At 43.1% G+C, this 17,342-nt stretch overlaps 1 protein-coding gene across 4 annotated transcripts in view; it reads left to right on the forward strand.

Moving 5' to 3' along the window:
* Positions 1-253: 253 nt before the first annotated feature.
* Positions 254-17,342, forward strand: part of gria4b (glutamate receptor, ionotropic, AMPA 4b) — a 107,459-nt gene continuing 90,370 nt past the window's right edge. The window contains exons 1-2 of one of the 4 annotated variants that reach the window (XM_069718840.1): positions 254-763; positions 6,077-6,235. In XM_069718840.1, coding sequence (XP_069574941.1) covers positions 673-763; positions 6,077-6,235 — 250 coding nt within the window. In that variant the 5' untranslated portion in view covers positions 254-672. The remainder of the gene's footprint in view (positions 764-6,076; positions 6,236-17,342) is intronic. The other 3 variants (XM_069718838.1, XM_069718837.1, XM_069718836.1) reach the window with 3 other exon arrangements.

The following is a 17,342-nucleotide window of genomic DNA, read 5'->3' on the forward strand; positions in this document are numbered from 1 at the left end:
TTGTTTGCACGTGCGAAAAGACCCATCTGTGACACGTGGGGGGAACAAAAAAATGTGTCGTCTCAGTCCACGGACCTTGTGTGTCTTTGTCTCCGCCGTTTTGGAAGTTTTGGTGTTAAAAAAAAACCCAACCAAAACGCTGCGGCGACTTTTGCCCGCCGCTCGGTGCCGCTGAGCCGGGCTGACTGACGCCCCTCCTGCCTGCCTGCCTGCCCGCGTGCCTGCCCCGGTCGGTCGGTCGGTCGGGTAAAAAGGCGCATGTGTGTTATTGCTGTGATGTGAGTTGAGCCGCATCCAGACGCACTGGCCGCCGCTGGCTGATGCCCCCCCTCCCTCTCCACCTCCCTCTCCACCACCCCTCCTCTCCTCTCCTCTCCTCTCTCCTCATCTTTGGTGGTGGTGTTGTGCGCAAAATCTCCAGCGCCGGACGGACGGACGCAGTTTGACGGTACAAACGAGCGACACTGCGGGGGGATATCCAAGAAAGAAAGAAAAAGAAGAAGAAGAAAAAAGAAGCCAATTCAAAGCAGACATGGATATCTAACCGGCGTTTGAATTTTTTATTTTTTTTTATCTCTTTGTTTTTTTTTGGTACCCTGTGATGTTGCTCGTGCCCCGGGGGTGTTAATTAAACCTGCTCGATGTCTCTCATCAGTTTATAACCGAAACAAAATGAGGATTTCTTCTCGCGATTGGATTCTGTTGATGTTCTCTGGCTTTTGGGGACTGACAATGGGTGCTTTCCCGAGCAGCGTTCAGATCGGTGAGTGGGGAGCCTGTTTTCTTTTTTAGATGTTTTTTGTTGTTGTTTTTCTTTAATGTTAAATCCAACCAGAAAATAAATCATGTGGATGAAATGTGTGGACGTCCTGGCTGCTGCCGCCGTCCCGCACTACTGAAAGTGCAGATTTTCTCCCCCACCGTCTCTTTTTATTTCTCTTTAAAAATCTCACATGCAGACGGGGGTTGTGTGCTCTGTTGATGCTGTGCGTGTTTAACACACGCGCACGCACACACACACACACACACACACACACACACACACACACACACACACACACACACACACACACACACACACACACACACACACACACACACACACACACACACACCTAATGCGCTTTGTATCTGCGGGCTAGAGTGTGTATCCCAGTTCACTCTGCCACTGCAGCAGATCAGAGCAGCAAAGTGTGTGTGTGTGTGTGTGTATGCAGGCTGCCTGTGCATTGACTGCTGTTAACACTCTGGCAGACCCCATGTCCTCCTGGCTCTGCAATAAACCCTCCGCCTCGGCCCCTCAGGTCGCCCCCCCACACACAACCTCTTATTTCAAACATGCCCATGTTTTGATTTAACAACTTAACTGTGTTTGTCATGGGAAAGAATAAAGCTGATGGATTCATGGTTTGGATTTCAGTAGCAGGCAGATTGACAGAGTTGATTTAAAGGCAGGGGGGCAATTGAAAGAAGGGCAAGCTGTGACCTCCAGTTGTTGATCATCAAAAACCCTCTCTTGAGGAAAAAAATCAATCATCAGAAAAGCAGTCATTTAAAAAAAAATGAAATCCTCTGTCCATGTTTGTATTTTAGCCCGGAGACGGCTGTATTTTTTGAAATCCAACATTTGCTTAGTGACTTTTTTGTGGGTTTACCCTCCACTGCACCCCGGCTCGCAGCGGAGTTGAGGCACATCAGAACCAGTCAGGCTGATGAAAAATGACAAGCTGTTCAAATGTTTCTCCTTGTCCTTTTATATCAGCGTGATATCCGAGTCCTCCAGGCGCCGCAGGGAGGTCAGAGGTCAGGGTCTGTTACAGACAGGCACCCCTGGAACTATGAACCTGCGTGTGCTGAGCCGCTGTGCCGCCATGTCAAACATTTTGGGTAATCATTTCCCCGCTGACTTAAGCAAAACTGGCGAGGGATGCATTTTGCTCGCTCAGATACGCAGCTCTTCACGTGAGTCTCCTGATATTTCTTTAAAATTATATCTCCCCCCCCCCCTCTAATTATCATTTGGCTTACAGCATCGCTGCCAATTATGGGAGGCTGTTGATGTAATCCCTGTGTCATCATATTTCCCATCTCGAGCCCGGTTGACCCCTGGGAGTGTAAAAATCCACACGATGCCAGTGTTTCCTCACCCGCCAGACTTCATTTAACGTTTTATAGTTTTGAGCAGCCACCACAGCGAAGCGTCATCCTTCAGAGGGGGGCAAATGTCTCCCCAATCAACACTTGTCACTTTGAAATAATTGTCACTGAAGAATCCACACTTATTAGCTGTCTACACATCCGTACGGCACAGAAACAAGTGCACAAATACAGCCGTGGCAAACATGCTCCACGGTGACATGTAAATCCTACTTTTTATTCATTTTCTGAGCTCTCCTATGTTATTTTTGAAGAGCTGTGATGGGGCTGCAGCCTGTCCCACCATGCATTGCGTGGAAGACAGCAGGGCCACTCTGATGGGAAGTTAATCCGTTATATCCTAAAAAGCAGAACTAAACAAGTTAGAATAATACACTTGATATATTCACAAAGCACACAGATTTCAACCCACCTTTGTAAATAAACCTTGATTTTTAAAGATCTGTAATAATTTACATGTTAAGTCTGAGTGATTTTAATACTAGTTTTAATGGTCTTAACCATCTTATCCTCTGAGTCGATGTGCGTGGGTGTAAACGCTCTTAAATCTGTGACTCTGCAGATGTTTCTCAGAGTTTAAACTGGTCTCACCACCAGATTGTTGGACCTTCTCAGACCCGTCACATCACCACACATTCAGGCTCCATGTGCACCAGGTGTTGAAGCACTTGATCTGATGTCTGGATATTTTATTTGGATGAGGAGCAGCACATGTTGGGATGATTGCCTCCAGAATGCATTGCAGCGCGTGATCCAGCTCGACGACCGCAGGTCTCGGCTCAGTGGGAATTCAGTTTGTACACGGTGACCACAGTCTTAAGACAAAAGTCTAGTTAACATGTTTAAAGATCACCTGAATCTGCGTCTTACGGCAGATAACGGTAACGTGACAGATGGGAGAAGCCGAACTTAGCTCTCCTGCTATTGATTGCATTCCTACTATGTTGAAACCCAGTATCACAGCAAAGCGTGAAATAGACACGCCCGACCACGAAAGCAAAACGTGAGATAGCTGTACGCTCGGGGCTGTCTTGGCGGGAGAATTACACATTTTGAAGGCGTGAAACTCACAAGCACGTAAATGTCCTGTGACGGAGGATCACGTGACCAACAGAGGTCTCAACACCAAGTAAAAAGGACATTTTTGTGGCACGAATCACAGACCATGTGGGACGACTGGGTTTCAATCCAGGAGTTGACAAAGTTGTTCTTTTTTCCGAACCCCACCCATGTTTTCTTTTGCTAATGGTTTGCCAAACGTGTGACTGTCACGCCGAGACATCGCCAAGCGTAGCTATCTCACGTTTTGCTGTAGGGGTTAGGGCGTGTCAATTACCGGGTTGCTTACAAGGAGCGTTAGCCTGGTGACCAGATGTCATCAGCTGTGACCCTCCCTCACCTGCCATGTTGGAGCAGACACTTCAGAGACATGTTTCTTTAGATCTGATTGAGCAGAGCTGAGAGTATCTAAGGACTAGTCGGTAGGAGTAAATCCAAACACCTGTGATCAGATGTCGTTGTACACGCACGGCAGGTGGTAACGGGGTCACAAACAAACCGGCATGTTGGAGCCACTAGAGTCTCGTTTTGGGGCGAACCATATGGCACGTATGAAACTTCAAAGTCTGGATCTCTAAAGTTTGTAGTGTTGCACTGAAAGTAATTTTGTTTTTCATCTAGAAGAAAAAGTCTCCATAAGCAGGACTTGGAACAACGCTTGATTTTATTCTTTTCTATCAAGCTGTGATTAAAAAAAAAAAAAAAAGGATTTATTTGATGTGTAAAGGGCATTCCTGCTGATTGGTGGCCAAGAATTATGAATTGTTCTCACTTTTGTCTTTGTAAATCATTAACACCAGCAGTGAGCATTTGGTATTTACTTCAAGTCAATAAAACATGAAACTGTACACGGTGGAAAATACACAAAAATAAAAATTGGATTTACATGAGCGGGCTTTCATAAAGGAGTAAAATATTCTAAAGTTTACCTTTTAAAGAGGTCAGCCATAAACCAAACACAGTGGCATTTTGCTTTAAATGACATTTACACTGTCTCATCCTCAAGAAATATAGCCTTGAGTCAGATTTAGAAATGTGAAACAAACTGCTTCTAACCTAAAATGCCACTGACATTTACACAACCGAGAATGACTTAGTCGAGATCTTTGTATGTGAACGAGGCTGTAAATATAAAAGGACAAAAAAAACAAGAGTGAAGTCTTATCTCTAATGCCAGACTGATTTATGACACTGGAGCTTCTCTTGCATAAAAATTAACTGAATGAAAAGCTGTGTTGCTCCAGAAGGATATTTGGTGAATTCATCACCTTTTCTGCTCGTGTCAAAATAATCAAAGATGGTTTTACATCTTAACCAGACGGCTTTCTTGACACACAGCTTCGTGGTTTTGGTTTTGAGTCGTCAGCATTATGATGTTGGTAACGTGATTTACGAGACCAATATTGCCCTTTTCTTGCACTTTAAACATTGTCTAGTCCAGCGGTCTTCAACCTTTTTTTCTTTTGAGAGCTACTTTGAGAAGATAAAAGTGTCAGAGAGCTACTCATGCTCAATAAAGCATTCTAATGTAATATTTAACTAATAAAATCCAGTGTTTCCTCTTCGACCAGGACTCAGTACCCCTCCTGAAAGAAACATGTATCTTAGTCAAAACCTAGTATAAGGCTGGACCCTGTGAGAAACTGGAGGGCTTTCAAGTTGAAAAGCAGCTCTTTATATCGCTGAGTTGTTGAAGTTATTATTTACCTAATTTATGAGCTCCTGTTTGTTTCCAGCTCAGTGTGAGAGCGTCTGCTGTGTTTGTGTCCTCTGATCTCTGTGTGTTCACTCAGAAGTGAGTAACGAGCGACTGGCTAACTGGCCGGCGATGGGTTGGAGACCAGAGTTGTGTTAACCTCTAAAATGAGAGAGGTTCCTCTGACAACAGCTACTAAAACCATCTGTGATATTATTTGTACTGAGGTTATTCTCACCAAAAAAAAACAGCTTTTACTGTTTGTTCTAGTTTTTTACTAATCCATGAAAAGCCCTGAACATGTGGTCCCCTGAGGATGTTTGTTCCTGTCTTTCTGGTCCTTTCCTCTGACGTCAGGTCCAAGTTTTTTTTTACATTTGTAGTGAAATATCTCGACAACTACTTTATGTTTGGACATAATTTGGTACACGTATTCATAATCCCCACAGGATGAACTCCTGTGACTTTGGTGATCATCTAATTTTTTCACAAGCGACACATCTTCGTTGAATTTTTTTTGGTTCATCTCAACACCTCTTGCACATCTTTATGCATCATTGCAGAGCAGCTGCCGACTTTTTTTTTTCTTTGATTTCTGTCTTTTCCAGTGAATCAAACAGGCTCGGGTGTCATCACGAGTGTAACTCTGTTTTGCCCCGACATAAATGAGTGTCAGACCCGACAACACTTAGATGAGTGGGTTTTAAGGGTAGTGGCAAATAACATTTCTTTGCTCATCGAGTTTGGTGGAGTGGGTGCTCATATCGATCCACTGCTGCTTCTCCTTGAGGAGGCTCAGCATGCCCGCAGTAGTTAAATTCACCTGTAATCTTTGTGAAATTTGAAACCAGTTCCCACAGAGGATAAATCGTGTGGTTTCAGGCTTCCCACTGGGATCTTGTCGCGTATAATGGCCAATAAACACAGTTAAAAGTTGAGACTCAGCCTGAGCAACAACCTCTAATTCTTAATAAGTTTTTGTCTCATGCTGACTCTCTTCTTCCACTCAAGCTATTGATAATGCGCCGATGGCAGAGATTACTTCAATGGGATTTCTGTTTCTGTGATATCGTCAGTAATAACCGAACTTTCTGTAATGAGTATAAGCCTGTGGGTGAGAAACATGCTCCTCATCAAAGCCGCGTATCTCCTCCCTCTCCGCAGGCGGTCTGTTCATCAGAAACACTGATCAGGAGTACACCGCCTTTCGTTTGGCAATCTTCCTGCACAACACCAGCCCGAACGCCTCGGAAGCCCCGTTCAACCTGGTGCCTCACGTGGACAACATCGAGACGGCCAACAGCTTCGCCGTCACCAACGCCTGTAAGTGAGCGACACGGATTTCTGTTGTGTTTGTGCGTTCGCTTTGGGTTTCGATTACAGGAAACGATTAGAGCAAACACTTGAGGTAACCAGACAAACACTTACCACGTTAAAGGAGTAGTTCGACATTATTTTTTCACAAGAAGTCGGAGGTGGTGTGTAATTTACGCTACACGAGTTCCTCTCAAACGTCAGTATTTCTGCTTGTTTGTAGACGTAACAACTATAAGTAGGTGGGTGTATTTTTGAGCATTGGACAGAGTGAAGATAGCCGTTTCCCCCAGTTTCCAGCCTTTAACCAAAGCTAGGCTAAAAGTCTTAAAGCACAGACATGATAGTGATATAAATTGGCTCTTTTCATTCTCAGAAATAAAGAAGTATTAGTTTAATCTGGTCAGATGGGTCAATAAATATGTTGTCGGGTGATAACATGGGTCAGAAATAAACACACAGACTTGCCAAACTTTATGAAAACAAACGGCCAAATTGATACTCAAACCCAGTTTACAGTTCATCTTTCTGGCTCAAGTTTTTTTTTCACTTAAATCTTTATTTATTCCTCAAAACTATAGAAACTTAACTTTTACAAGATCACAACACAACAAACTCGTGAGCGCTGCCTGGGAAATACATTTCCTCTCCTTTACAGCTCTGTATATTTTTCACAGTTTCATTCAGATGTCGCCAGTTCAAGTCTTGTAGTCTGTCGATTTCCTCCTCTTTACATCCAGCTGTCCTTTTTGTAATATTATTAGATGTGTCAGTACATTTCTTCTACAATTAGGGTCCATTGATCTTTTTTTGGCGTTTCTATCCTCCCCCAATTCCTTATAATTGCATCCTTGCATGCTACTAGTGGTATTTTCACCAAATATCTGTCGTTTCCTGTGATGCTTTCTTCATTAACGGCTCAATTTGAACTTGTTGTATTTTGGCACAGTTGTGTGCTCATAGTTGTTTTTGTGCAATTATGGATTATTTTTTACTTTTCAGGTCCCCCAAGCTTTGTTTTTACATGGTATCATAATCAGTACAAGTGATATCCAAAACTAGGACTCAGATATCCTTTTTAATGTGAATAAATAAGAATATCAGGTAGTTTTACCAAACTAACTGATATTACAGTTAGTTTAGGTTCCATCCAAACAGCTCTGTGTGTGTGTGTGTGTGTGTGTGTGTGTGTGTGTGTGTGTGTGTGTGTGTGTGTGTGTGTGTGTGTGTGTGTGTGTGTGTGTGTGTGTGTGTGTGTGTGTGTGTGTGTGTGTGTGTGAGAGATGATGTGGCAGCTGTGTCTGAGTGTCTGCTGGTTCACATCTGATCTTAGCAGAGCCACACACGCCAAAGGAGACAGAAGCTGTACACACACACACACACACACACACACACACACACACACACACACACACACACACACACACACACACACACACACACACACACACACACACACACACACTGACAGACAAACAGCCATCACACACTCTGACACGGTTAGATCTCCTAACAGCAGCAGGCAGCGATTCTTTAGTGATGATCCCCGGGGAAACATCATCTTTCTTTCTCACTCTCTTCCTCTCAGTGTGTGTGTTTATGTGTGTTTTTGTGTGTCTGCAGGGGGAGGGGGAGGGGGGGGGGTTCTCGCAAAGACCATAAAACACTTCAGCCTGATGTCTTCTGTTATATATGGTGGAATCTGGTGTTAAAAAAACAAAACAATGGCTAAATTAAGCAGAGAACGAAGTGGTTTCATGTTTTTGGTAGGAGATGGTGTAGTGTGTGTGTGGGTGGGTGATGTCCAGAGAGCTCATATATATTAAGAGAGTTGAGTATTTTGGAGGTATTCTCTTTAAGCCTTTTAAAATACACTCCGGGTTGTCAGAGTCACATTTTGGTGAATTAGCGCCATTAGAAAGACGGCAGGTTAGCTGTTAGCGCTTCCTGTTTGTGATAGAAATTCGGATGTACAGTCATCTATCATTGGATATCACGCTGATGCTGAAGAGAACTTTCTCAGTGAGGTTTTTTTTTTTCTTTCCTGTTTTCCAGGCTGATTTATAGCGTTTTATTCACAGTGGAAAGTCAAATCTAAAAATATGTCGATCACGTCTTGACTGACTTACATCTTCTGATGCACTCGTCCCTATTAATTCAATTTTATTTAAAGTGTAGAATCACCAGGCAACATTCTTTATAATTACAAATAAAACAAGCAAATAAATTAAACAACCACATTATAATGTTCATGGAAAGAAATGCATCATGGGAAGTCCTCCAGCAGGAAAACTAAGAGACGGTTCAGGGTCACCTTAACCAGCTTTAACTGTAAGACTTATCAGATAAGAAAGTTTTTAAAGCCTTATCTTTAAAAGCAGAGATGCTGTCTGCCTCCCTAACATAATACCCCCCGCCCCCTCCAACCCTCCTCAAAGTTACAAGCTTTAATGTACGAGACATCCGATCCGCACCGCTCTGTGCCGGCAACAAACAAGAAACTCTAGTTTCCTTCTGTGACGTTAAACTTCGATCATTGAAACCGTTTTGACATCAGCTTCCAGCTCAAAATACTTTTATATCTAAATCCAACGTATCCGTAAGTAATCGATGAAATTACAGGAGATGAAGCCGTATCGATCTCTGCCAGCAGCAGATAGAATAATGCAAAAAAAAATATAGGAAAGTAGGTTATGAGCACACGAATTGAATATAAAATAAGCAATTAAAATCACTGCAGTAATATTTGCTGCACATTCATGCATAATATAAACAGCTGAAAGATTTTTTTTAAAGTGTCTGGTGGGGAAAGAGAATGAATAGTAATGTGTTCCCAGTGTAAAGATACTTAAATATACAGTATGTTTTATTACATAAAGCAAACTTACAGACAACAGTAACAATCCAGATACAAGTTTTTTTAATGAACTTCATAAAATATGTGCAGTATTTTACACAAATGTAGCTCCTCCGCAGTACTAAGAGATCAAGATTTGTAGAAACTGGAACTCCTTTATTGCAATAAGTCATCCACATTTTGCATTTTACTTGCAGGTTTTACACCATGTTGAAAACAGCCATTATGTGTTGACGCGTTCGGTTCAGACCCTGAAATGATCCGCTGAGACGGGAAGCAGCTGTCGCAGAGACTCGTCCCGTCGTCCAGCAAAACTGTATGTTTCCAGGAACACGAAGACACTATGGGATTTGTCACCTCTCGTCTAATGGCTGCACTGTCACAGGAAGTCGGTCTGCAGCCCATTGATTGGCCGAACCAAATCAGAGCAGAATTACATGAGCCAATCAATGGCTCTGATAGCTCAGGGCCGGCGGGGGAATCTGAGATCGAAGCGCGTTGCTTGTTTTCAACCCCATCGTTTTACGTTTCCGTCTTTATTCCCCCCTTTTTTGTATTTCATTCGTGACCCCCCCCCCCCCCCCCGACCCCACTACCCGGTTCGCTCCGTTATCAGAGGCCCCGAGATAATGGTTATGAATAGGCAGCGTTAGCATGTGACGTTTAAGGGCATAGCGTACATTTGGGAAGGGGAGATGAGAGACGGAGTTAATTTGTGGAGAGAGATTAGGCCATTCAGCGGCCCGGCGAGCTGCTGTCAGGACGGCTGATCGGGATAATTGGTGGGAGGACGGGGACAAATGTTGTTGTATGTTCCCTTTGTCATTGATAATCATTCTGCGGGCCGAGACTGATAAATTCTGCTACATTAGTTTGATTTACGGTTTTGTCTCCTTATTATCTGCAGTGGGGTTGCTGGTGTCGCTGTCATCGTACTGGGATGTGAAGCCATTAAAAAATATCTGTAATGTATCAATATCGAGTTAATTGTGTCACTTCTGTATAATTACCTTGAAGAAATGAAACAATGGTCAGGACATTTTTTAGTTTCCGGGCTGCAGCGGTGTTATTCATCGTCTCCCACAGGCCGGGAATTTATGTGCAGTGCTCGACTCTGGAGGGAAATTGGACTTCTGCCAAATGAATGAGCTTTTGAAGATTGCTTGTTAAATTCATTCCTACAAATGCATTTATACATTTCTTTATCAAACAATAGCTGGGTTCTTAAACACAGTGTTTTAGTCTTTATGCGTGAAAGCACCGTGTTTTGAAAAAATACGTTATTTTTCTAGCCAGTTTGTGCAGCATGTGATTATGAAACATCCGAGAAGCTGAAATCAGTTTGCTTTAAGGGTGGCACCGTGAGGGCTTCAGCCATCTGTGATGAACTGCAATGAGTCGAGCCAGTTGGGTATTTCAGCCGCCTGATTTGGATGCGTGCTCCCTGGCTGCGTCCCATCGGACGTCCACCAGGCACAGTCGACTGGGACGAGACCCCGAGGTTAGCCCCGGACCCGCTGGAGAGTTTTAGATTTCCCAGTTGGCCCAGGAGCTACTTGGCATCCACCGGGACGAGCTGGAGGAAGCAGCAGGAAGCAGGGACATCTGGGCTTCTCTGGTTTCCCCATCATCACCGCAACCCAAAGCGTGAAAGGACATGAGATGAGCAGGAAGTCATTTACAGTGCTGGCCCCGCTGTTGTTGTTGCACAACCAATAAATACACCTCTAGTCAGGTGTTGATAGTTGCTAATTCTCCAGTCAGATGCCATTCAGTTATTGCAGAAACCACCGACTGTATATAAAAGTGTTTGTAGCTTCTGGGTCTGAAAAATGAGGCCGATGCAGAAGTGCCTTAAGCTGCAATACCACCGAGTGCCACTAGAGGTTGGCTCTAAAAAGCCTCCGGCTCCATTGACTCCCATTCAACTTCTCTCATGAAATTCAAAGTCAATACACTGTTTTCACAAGTTATTTCGGTGTTGTTAGCTAAAGTCGCTCCTTATTACTTTTCTGGCGGTCCATCTGAAAATAATCCCTCATTCATGAGAAAATAAATTTGAAAAAAAGTAGGGGTTTTGGGGGGGCGTGTCTAAATGATTGACAGGCCTGTGGTGCAGTCAGGTTACAGCTATAGGCGTGCGGGACGTAGTATCGTCAGGTTTCCAGTCAGATCAGTCAGATTCACCTCTCACCCAAATATGGTCACAAACCGCTCCGAACCAGCAAGATGGTGATGGACGACATCTGAACTGGAGGATTCACAACGGCCGTTCACAAACCGACGGGTGACGTCACTGTTGGTTGCCTCTTGGCAGAAACGCGCTGTGCAACAAAATGACGTAGTTAAAAAAGCGCCGGTCAAATGTTAAAGAATCGCGAACAACGTCAACAACTTGAAGGAACTATATTTATGTTTCATATATTTATTCGAGAAATGTCCCCGTCTTCTCATCACTCCACACTCTGTTGGTTTTGTTCTTGTTGCGAATGATTAAAGTGTAGAATAACATCATCAATCTTAAATCATTTTAAAAGAGGTCGTGAGGTCAAAACAGCGACCTGATTGTTAGTGACTGAAAATCAGCTGCGGAAAGTGAAACAGTGAATTCTGAAGTTAATAGTTTTTAAATGAATAATTTGTGCATATTGGTTGCAGATTTCAGTCTGTGTTGTGTTTTTATCTTCTGAGCTTGCGTTAGACAGAACCCCCCCCCCCTCCACCCCCCTCCCGCCCCCACCATGTTTCATATGTGTGGACAGGCAGGAAGTGAAATGCCAGAACAACAGACTGCTCGGTTTCTGGTGAAACTCTGAGCCAGACGTTCATCGTTTGGTGGATCTCTGCCGTGTTGTCAGGGTGCCATTAGCGGTGATGTGCTGAAGTTCAGGGCGGTCCGAGTGGCTCCGTGAGTGTCTGTGAGTCCTTGAACCTGGAGTGGCTTCTCAGCCGTTGGTCCCTTTGATGTGAGGAAATCTCCTCTGGGGATTTTGGACTGAAAGTCATTGAGAACACGCAGGTGTTCCTGACAACAGCCTGCGAACACTCTCATTGAAAACGGGAAGAAAATGAAGGCACTGTGAGCAAAGTACACGTGTAATATTTTCAATACGATGCAGTAGGTACATTTTAAGGGACATTCTGGCTCATTTTTTGTGCCCGAATGAACTAATTTTGAGCAATTTTGCTGCAGCAATATGTTATCATAGCAGGATTTTGGAAAAATGAAATGTTAAATGTAGCATCCTGCAGCCGTGTGGAGGATTTCACTTTGTTTCAAAGTGTTTACAAATGAGACAATCTCCCAACAATTGTGTGTATTTCTTCAATAACTCTGCACATTAGTCGTGTAGATAATTGGACGGAGCGGTTGGGTGAACCGAGAGGGGGATAGGTGAGCGTTTTTGTGATGTTGCGAACAGAGGAATGATTGGGATTGGATGGAAATGGGATATCGAATAAATTAGCCTCCCTTGCTACGGAGGGCAGCGTGAAATGGAGGTGTACAGGTTTGGGTGAAAGAGAGCGTCAGATCTGCACGCCTTCATTATCAACTCTAAATTAAATGAAGATTCGGGGGCCGACTTTCACCGTCAGAGAGTGCAGGGAAAAAATAAAAGAATCAAATCGCCTCTGAGCTGCTGCAGAGTCCTCGGTGTGTGCGTGTTCATTCATCCAGCTGATCTTTGCTACGCGTTTTTCTCTGCAACCTCTCCGCCACGAAGCCACACAAAGGTTTTTTAAAAGGAGTGTGGGGGCGGAAGGGGTTAATGTGACCTCCTACACGCTGCCCCCTGCCCTCTGCCTTCGCCTTCATTGAAACGGTGACATCTTAATCTGCATCGACTCATTTATATTCAGCTTGGCGCTCTGACTCACTCCAGATCCAGATAGCGAGCAGCCGCCGCTCCTGTATGCACTCAGGAGAACCTACGTTTCTATTTACTTGCCCTCCCCGTCGTGTCTGGTGAGGATGCTAAAAGCCTCACCTGTTTGTGTTATAGGTTGTGTGTGTGTGTGTGTGTGTGTGTGTGTGTGTGTGTGTGTGTGTGTGTGTGTGTGTGTGTGTGTGTGTGTGTGTGTGTGTGTCTATGGGGCACGCATGCAAACGAATCAGTCTGTGCAGCATGTTAGGCCAGTTTAAGTCTATTATCTGTCCCTCCGTGGGCTCCGTCGGAGGGGCTCTTCTGCTCTGTGCTCTGCCCTTTAAATGGCTGCCTGTGCCCCTCATTTGTCTGAGGATACTTCTGCACTGGTGGAAAATATACAGGCCTTTGGGCGATGGATGCTCCTACGTGTGTGTAATGGCTGGTGTTGGCAGGAAGAAGGGGTGGGGGAAGGGGTGGACTGTTAATGAGAGATTAATGTGGTGGAGCAGGGAGGAAGATGGAGGATGGAGTGGGGGAAAGGAGAACAAAAAAGGATATTTTTACATTTTTTTACTACTTGCAGGAGGTGAAATGTAAGCACACCTCCTCGCGCAGATCAGAGTCTGAACTGTTTCCACGTCCTGATGAAGTAAAAGATGACTCGTCTCCGTTCGGCTGCATAAGCATTTATTTCCTGGAACGTGGGTGACGTCGCAGCGTTCGTCACACGCGGCTAAATTTAGTCGTTTAGACATTTTTTATGAAAAGTGCACGCTGCGTCACCGTTGCAGTGCCGGGCGAAAAAACGCAAGGATGTCCGACGAAAGAGTCGAGTCTGCAGTCAGAGGAGCAGCACAGGTCTCCTCCGCGTTACCGTCTGCAGTCCTGTTTGCCCGTTAAAAGCTCACGATTTCAAAATTTTTCAAATTGACCAACTTTAAGTGGTGTACAAATGGATTTATACAAATGTCTTATGAAGGGAAATCTAATACGGTTTCTGATTTAATCATTTAATCAATCACAATTATGTTTCCCCTCACAAGGTTATACAGATACACAGGTTTACTCCTCGATACGTAAAACTCAATCAACGTTCCTGCTTTTGCAGTAAAGATAAGACAGCAAGGTGAACCTCACTGATTGCGCAATTGAAAATTGCAGCCTCAACGTGCGCCTGATGTTTTAAAGTGGCAGAAAAAAAAGCAAAACAAAAGCTTATATTTATACAATCTTAAATGTAATTTCTGTGTTGATTTCCGCTTTTTCCCTTTTTGCCTCGACCCCTTCTTCTTCTCCTCGCCTCTTCCTCCTCCTCCTCCTCCTCATCTTCGTACCGGTTATATAAGTGGCCCCCTGAGGTGTGTGTTTGTGAGCGTGTGCGTTTGTGGAGGTCGAGGAGGAAACTCCGAGGAGGAAACTTGCCGCGAACAGCGAGCTGACTGTTAACGTGACGCCGTTTGATTCGTGGAATCGATCGTCGGTCGAAGTAGAGAAAGAAACAACGGAGTGAGCATCAATCAGCAAACTGGAGAAAAAGAAGGAAATGTCGAAGTTTCTACAAAGTAAAAGATTTTCAAAAATGTATCTACGCGTCTCATATTTCACAATGTGCTTCTCTTATTAACCTTTGGCCATTTCCACGAACAATATGTTTTTTATTATTCTTATCAGAAAGGATGAGGGACTGCAGAAACACTGAGTAGCTTTTTGAAGCTCAGAGAAACAATTCAGTTTTATTTACGTGGTGCCAAATTACAATACAAGTCATCTAATTCCCTTTGCTTGGCAAGGTCTTTATTGAGAAACTCTCAACCTGAACAGGTGTGAAAGGAAAATGGTGAATAGGTTTTTTCATCTTACAGTACAAGTAGTAGTAGTTTAATGTCAGTTAATACACATCAACACTGCATTTAGCTTCTAATTTGGCTTCTTAGTTAAAGAAACCAACATTGATAAGTGTAAAAATAATGTTAGCATCAAGGGAAGGTTTTATTACATTGGGTTTGTTGGTGCTTTAATCATTTCTGTGGTGTCTTTGTGGCTGAATGACACGCACACCACTTAGCTTATATAACATCGGACGTGTCCTCAGAGACACATATGTCCTCACAAGAGACACATTTGGTGTTTGTTCAAAAGCCTAATTTGACCTTTATTAACCTGACAAGAACCTTTGGTGTCTGATGTCGACTGTTAAAAGCAAAGCTGGAAGTTGTGATGTCACTGGTAGCATTTAGCAGAACTTTGCAGAGATTGAACATGACCGCCACCTTAACCAAAGCAACGTGGTGTCAGTGACTAATCTCAACCAAACATATGAGTAACTCTTAGCGTTGGACGGTGCTTCAGGTCAGAATGACAACTGTTTTTTAGAACCTGGTCTGATGATGTAAGCAAAGGTTGTTTTAGGCATTTGAACAAACTGCTGATGTGTGTTTTTTCTCGCTAAGTTGAGCCTCAGCTGCAGAACTTGTTATATCAGACTAAATACAGCTGTAACTGCAAAATATGTGAGCGCACTGAATCGAGCAAAAAGTGCATTTTATTTCATAAGAATTTATCTTGTGGAGAGAAAGGATTTGTTATTTGCTCTATCGAGAACTACATGCTTTAATTTGAAGGTTTTCTGAGTGTTTTCTGCCTTTTCTGGTATCAAATATCTGTTAGAGGCCCAGAATACACATTATTCATTTCATGCTCAACCAGAAGATAAATATTGCTTTAGTTTTACTATTTTAAAGCCTTTCAAAATACAGTCTGTTTATTGAAGGAAACCCTGACAGCCTGATGTTGCTGTGTACATATTGGTTTTTAAAGCCGGAGAATAAAAGTAACACGTGTTGAGGCTATAATGTTAAACTGTGCGTCAGCCACTGACCTTCTATTTTTAGAACAAGTCAAATGAATGGCTCTGATGTTTGCTCACTGAAAAGCAGCTGAAGTGTGTCAGCAGGCCACGCTGGACAGTAAAAAAAAAAGAAAAAAGGTAGATTAATCCACCGCAGAGGACGGCACAACTTTAATTAGTTCTTACGGCCCGAGTTGTTCGCAGGGAATTATTGAACGTTCAGAAGCCATCGAGGGTGTGAAGCAGCCTCGCCACCTCCTTTCTCAATTAGAAAGTCTATTTCTGGAGATGAAGATGCTCTGATGGATTTTTTCCAAACTAGGACAGCAAGTCATGCCAGTTGCTTTGTGTTAATCATTTAGAGATTTCTGTTCAACTTTCAGCATTTTTTGATGCTTCCGTCTGATTTTGAATGTGTCGCTTCTTGCATCACTTCAGAATGAAGTGATGCCACCGTAAACAGCAGTTTTATTATACGAGTGAAGTGAGTGCATAATTTACTTGAAGTGGAGCGTTGGTGGCCTCAAATCACCTCTTTCAGTGTTTAGGATATGGGACGCCTTCTGTGCTACACCGTTTTGTCGCGGGAACATAAGAACCGAACTGTGGTTCAGATATTTCATCTATTTTTCTTTATGAAGAGACTTTGTTTTTTTTAACACTTTAGCTTGATTTGGCTTGGGGCACTCTCATGGTCACAAATTCAGGTTCACTTGATGAAGACTATTTTGAAGTTTTTATGGAACAATACAGTTGCTTCTTTTTGGATTGATACTTCTTATCCAGCAGCACCTACAAAACATTTTCGGAGACCTTTCTGATGATGACCTTGGTACTCCAAACTAATTTGCTAAAAGCTGGTTTTAAAGACTTTTTTTCAAGGATAAAGAGTCCAAATGTTGCTGAATTGTTTATTTAACTGTATAAATATTGGGGAAAAAACATTACGCTGAAGATACTGTCTTACGAGCAGTAAAAAGTGTAAACTTCATCCTTCCACCACAGGTACTCCATATGGAGTAAATGATCTGACTGCATTTTGGAGCACTTTGCTGCATAAGTTTGCATATTAGTGATTGAACAGTGAAATTAGTCCTTTACCCTTCAATCTAACAAGTTTAAAATTGATATCAAATTTGTGGCACCCAGAGACAAACATGTTAGTGTGAAAATATGTTGCTAATTAATTAGCTAATTATGAACTTCATACTCACAGCACAGTTACCTCATGGAGGAGATGATCTGATTAGATTAGGGTCCGCTTTACTGCATAAATTTACATCTTATTGAGGTGAAACGATTTTGTTACTTCTATTTTCATCCTTGATGAACAATTGTTCTGTGAGCACACTTGATCTTTTGTAATGGAGATCATGGTTGGAGACCCCTGGATTATAACATGTGTTTTCTCTTGGATATAATACATTAGAAATGGGTTGATTTACAACGTACCTTTAAAGATATTACAAAATAAACAGATCCAACACAAATTATTAGGGCCCAAGCACCGAGTGGTGCAAGGAATTATGATTCCTTTTTGGT

The sequence above is a fragment of the Brachyistius frenatus genome, unplaced genomic scaffold, assembly GCF_029030835.1.
Source record: "Brachyistius frenatus isolate BFR_SWC_R1_liver_20210118 unplaced genomic scaffold, ASM2903083v1 Contig_200, whole genome shotgun sequence".
Taxonomy (NCBI): Eukaryota; Metazoa; Chordata; class Actinopteri; family Embiotocidae; genus Brachyistius; species Brachyistius frenatus.